The 1,592-nt window shown below is 40.6% G+C and overlaps 1 protein-coding gene across 1 annotated transcript in view; it reads right to left on the bottom strand.

Moving 5' to 3' along the window:
• LOC106013394 (protein transport protein SEC31-like) overlaps positions 1-1,420 on the bottom strand; it is a 3,057-nt gene extending 1,637 nt beyond the window's left edge. The window contains exons 1-2 of the mRNA XM_013089001.1: positions 1,221-1,420; positions 258-427 (exon numbers count right to left, since the gene is read on the bottom strand). Of these exons, the coding sequence (XP_012944455.1) occupies positions 258-427; positions 1,221-1,420 (370 nt within the window). The remainder of the gene's footprint in view (positions 1-257; positions 428-1,220) is intronic.
• Between the last annotated feature and the right edge of the window lie 172 nt (positions 1,421-1,592).

A 1,592-nucleotide genomic window follows, 5' to 3' on the forward strand; every position in this document is an offset into this window, starting at 1 on the left:
CTTCTTCTTCTTCTTCTTCTTCTTCTTCTTGATTTTCCTGCTGTTGCTGACACTGTTCCTGCTGCTGTTGCTCCTGCTGTCATGGTGTTTGTCATCGTATAGTATAAATATAGTATCTCATTTCGGAACTAGGTTACATTAAAAAGACACTAAATTGTACAAAAGTTTTCTTTTTGGAACAAAAATAAAATGCGTATTTGAAGTTCAAACTTCCATGGGGCAATTAAGTTCACAACAACAAGAGACGAAGGGAGCACCTGGGGCATCATTTCCGGGCATTCTGCGCATGTCGGTGGGCATTGCTCCGCGGAGCATATCCGGGGCCATCATAGATGGCGGCATAGGCGTCTGCATGGGTGGGCCATTCATCATCATAGCGAGTCGTGGGTCCATTGAGGCTGCTCGCAGATCTTCCATTGGTGGCATACTGGAAGAGACGGAGGAGTCAAAATTATGGACGTGAGGTTTTTTTTGTTCGTTTGTTTGTTGTTGATGGGTTGTTGTTGTTGTTGTTTTTTTGTTTTTTTGTTTGGGTTGTTTGTTTGTTTTTGTTGTTGTTGTTTGTTTGTTGTTGTTTTTTTGGGGGGGGTTGTTTATTTGTTTTTGGTCATTCACGAGTTACTTCACTTCAATTGAAGAAATTTTTTGCTGATTTCATTTTTGGTTTAATCTACTTAATGAATCTTAGAAGCTTTTTTTTTTCATTTAGAGCCATCCCGCAGATTTTTCTTGGTTGCATCCTGGATAAGAATACGAATAAGTCCAAATGAGGAACGCTATACCTTTTTATTATATTTGTTCTTTCAATCGACAGCTTTTTCTGAGGTTTGATTTTGTTTAACTTTTCACTCTTTGTTGATTTCATGCTTTGTTTTGTTTCATCCGTTTGTGGAATCTTAGAAGTGTTTTTGTTCTAGTGGTTCCTTTATTAACATCACCAAATAACCCTGATTAGATTAGACGTGGCCTAATGTCAGGTAAAAGCTATTAATGTCACCCCCCCCCCTCAAAAAAATTAATTAAAAGAAAATATATGTGTATAGATCTAGGTGTCTTTCGTCCCTAACATTATGAAAATTCCCATTTGGTCCCTCAGGAAAGGAAGACATCGGATAAGCGTAGTTGTTCTAGTCAGTTCCGCGAACAATGTCCTTCCAAAACTTTGAAAATATACTTTTCGAACAACTTATTGTCTAACTATTTTGCCTGTTCGCCCTTACCCCCTGTCCCGGGCTCCGTTTCTCAAGGCCATCAGAGCTTGCTGCTGTTGTTGCAGTTGCAGCAGCATCAGTTGCTGTTGGAGGGCCGGATTCATCTCAGGGTACAGTCCCTCTGGCAGGGACGCCTCCTGTTGGTCGTCCAAAGAGGGTAGAGCTTGGCCCAGGCCCTTTTGTCTTTTTACCAGTTCTGTAGATAACATACATTGCAGTTTTTAGATTCTTTGTGCCGTTATTGACACAATTTAGGTCTTTTAAGAGGTGGGCTGATTTGGACCCACTCAGGTTGAATGGGCTGTTCTATACCGGCAGACAGACGGGGATACTTGATAATGATAGTCCTCCAACTACCAGCTGAAAATTATGTACAGATAT

This window comes from Aplysia californica, unplaced genomic scaffold (genome assembly GCF_000002075.1).
Source record: "Aplysia californica isolate F4 #8 unplaced genomic scaffold, AplCal3.0 scaffold00855, whole genome shotgun sequence".
In the NCBI taxonomy this organism is placed as follows: Eukaryota; Metazoa; Mollusca; class Gastropoda; order Aplysiida; family Aplysiidae; genus Aplysia; species Aplysia californica.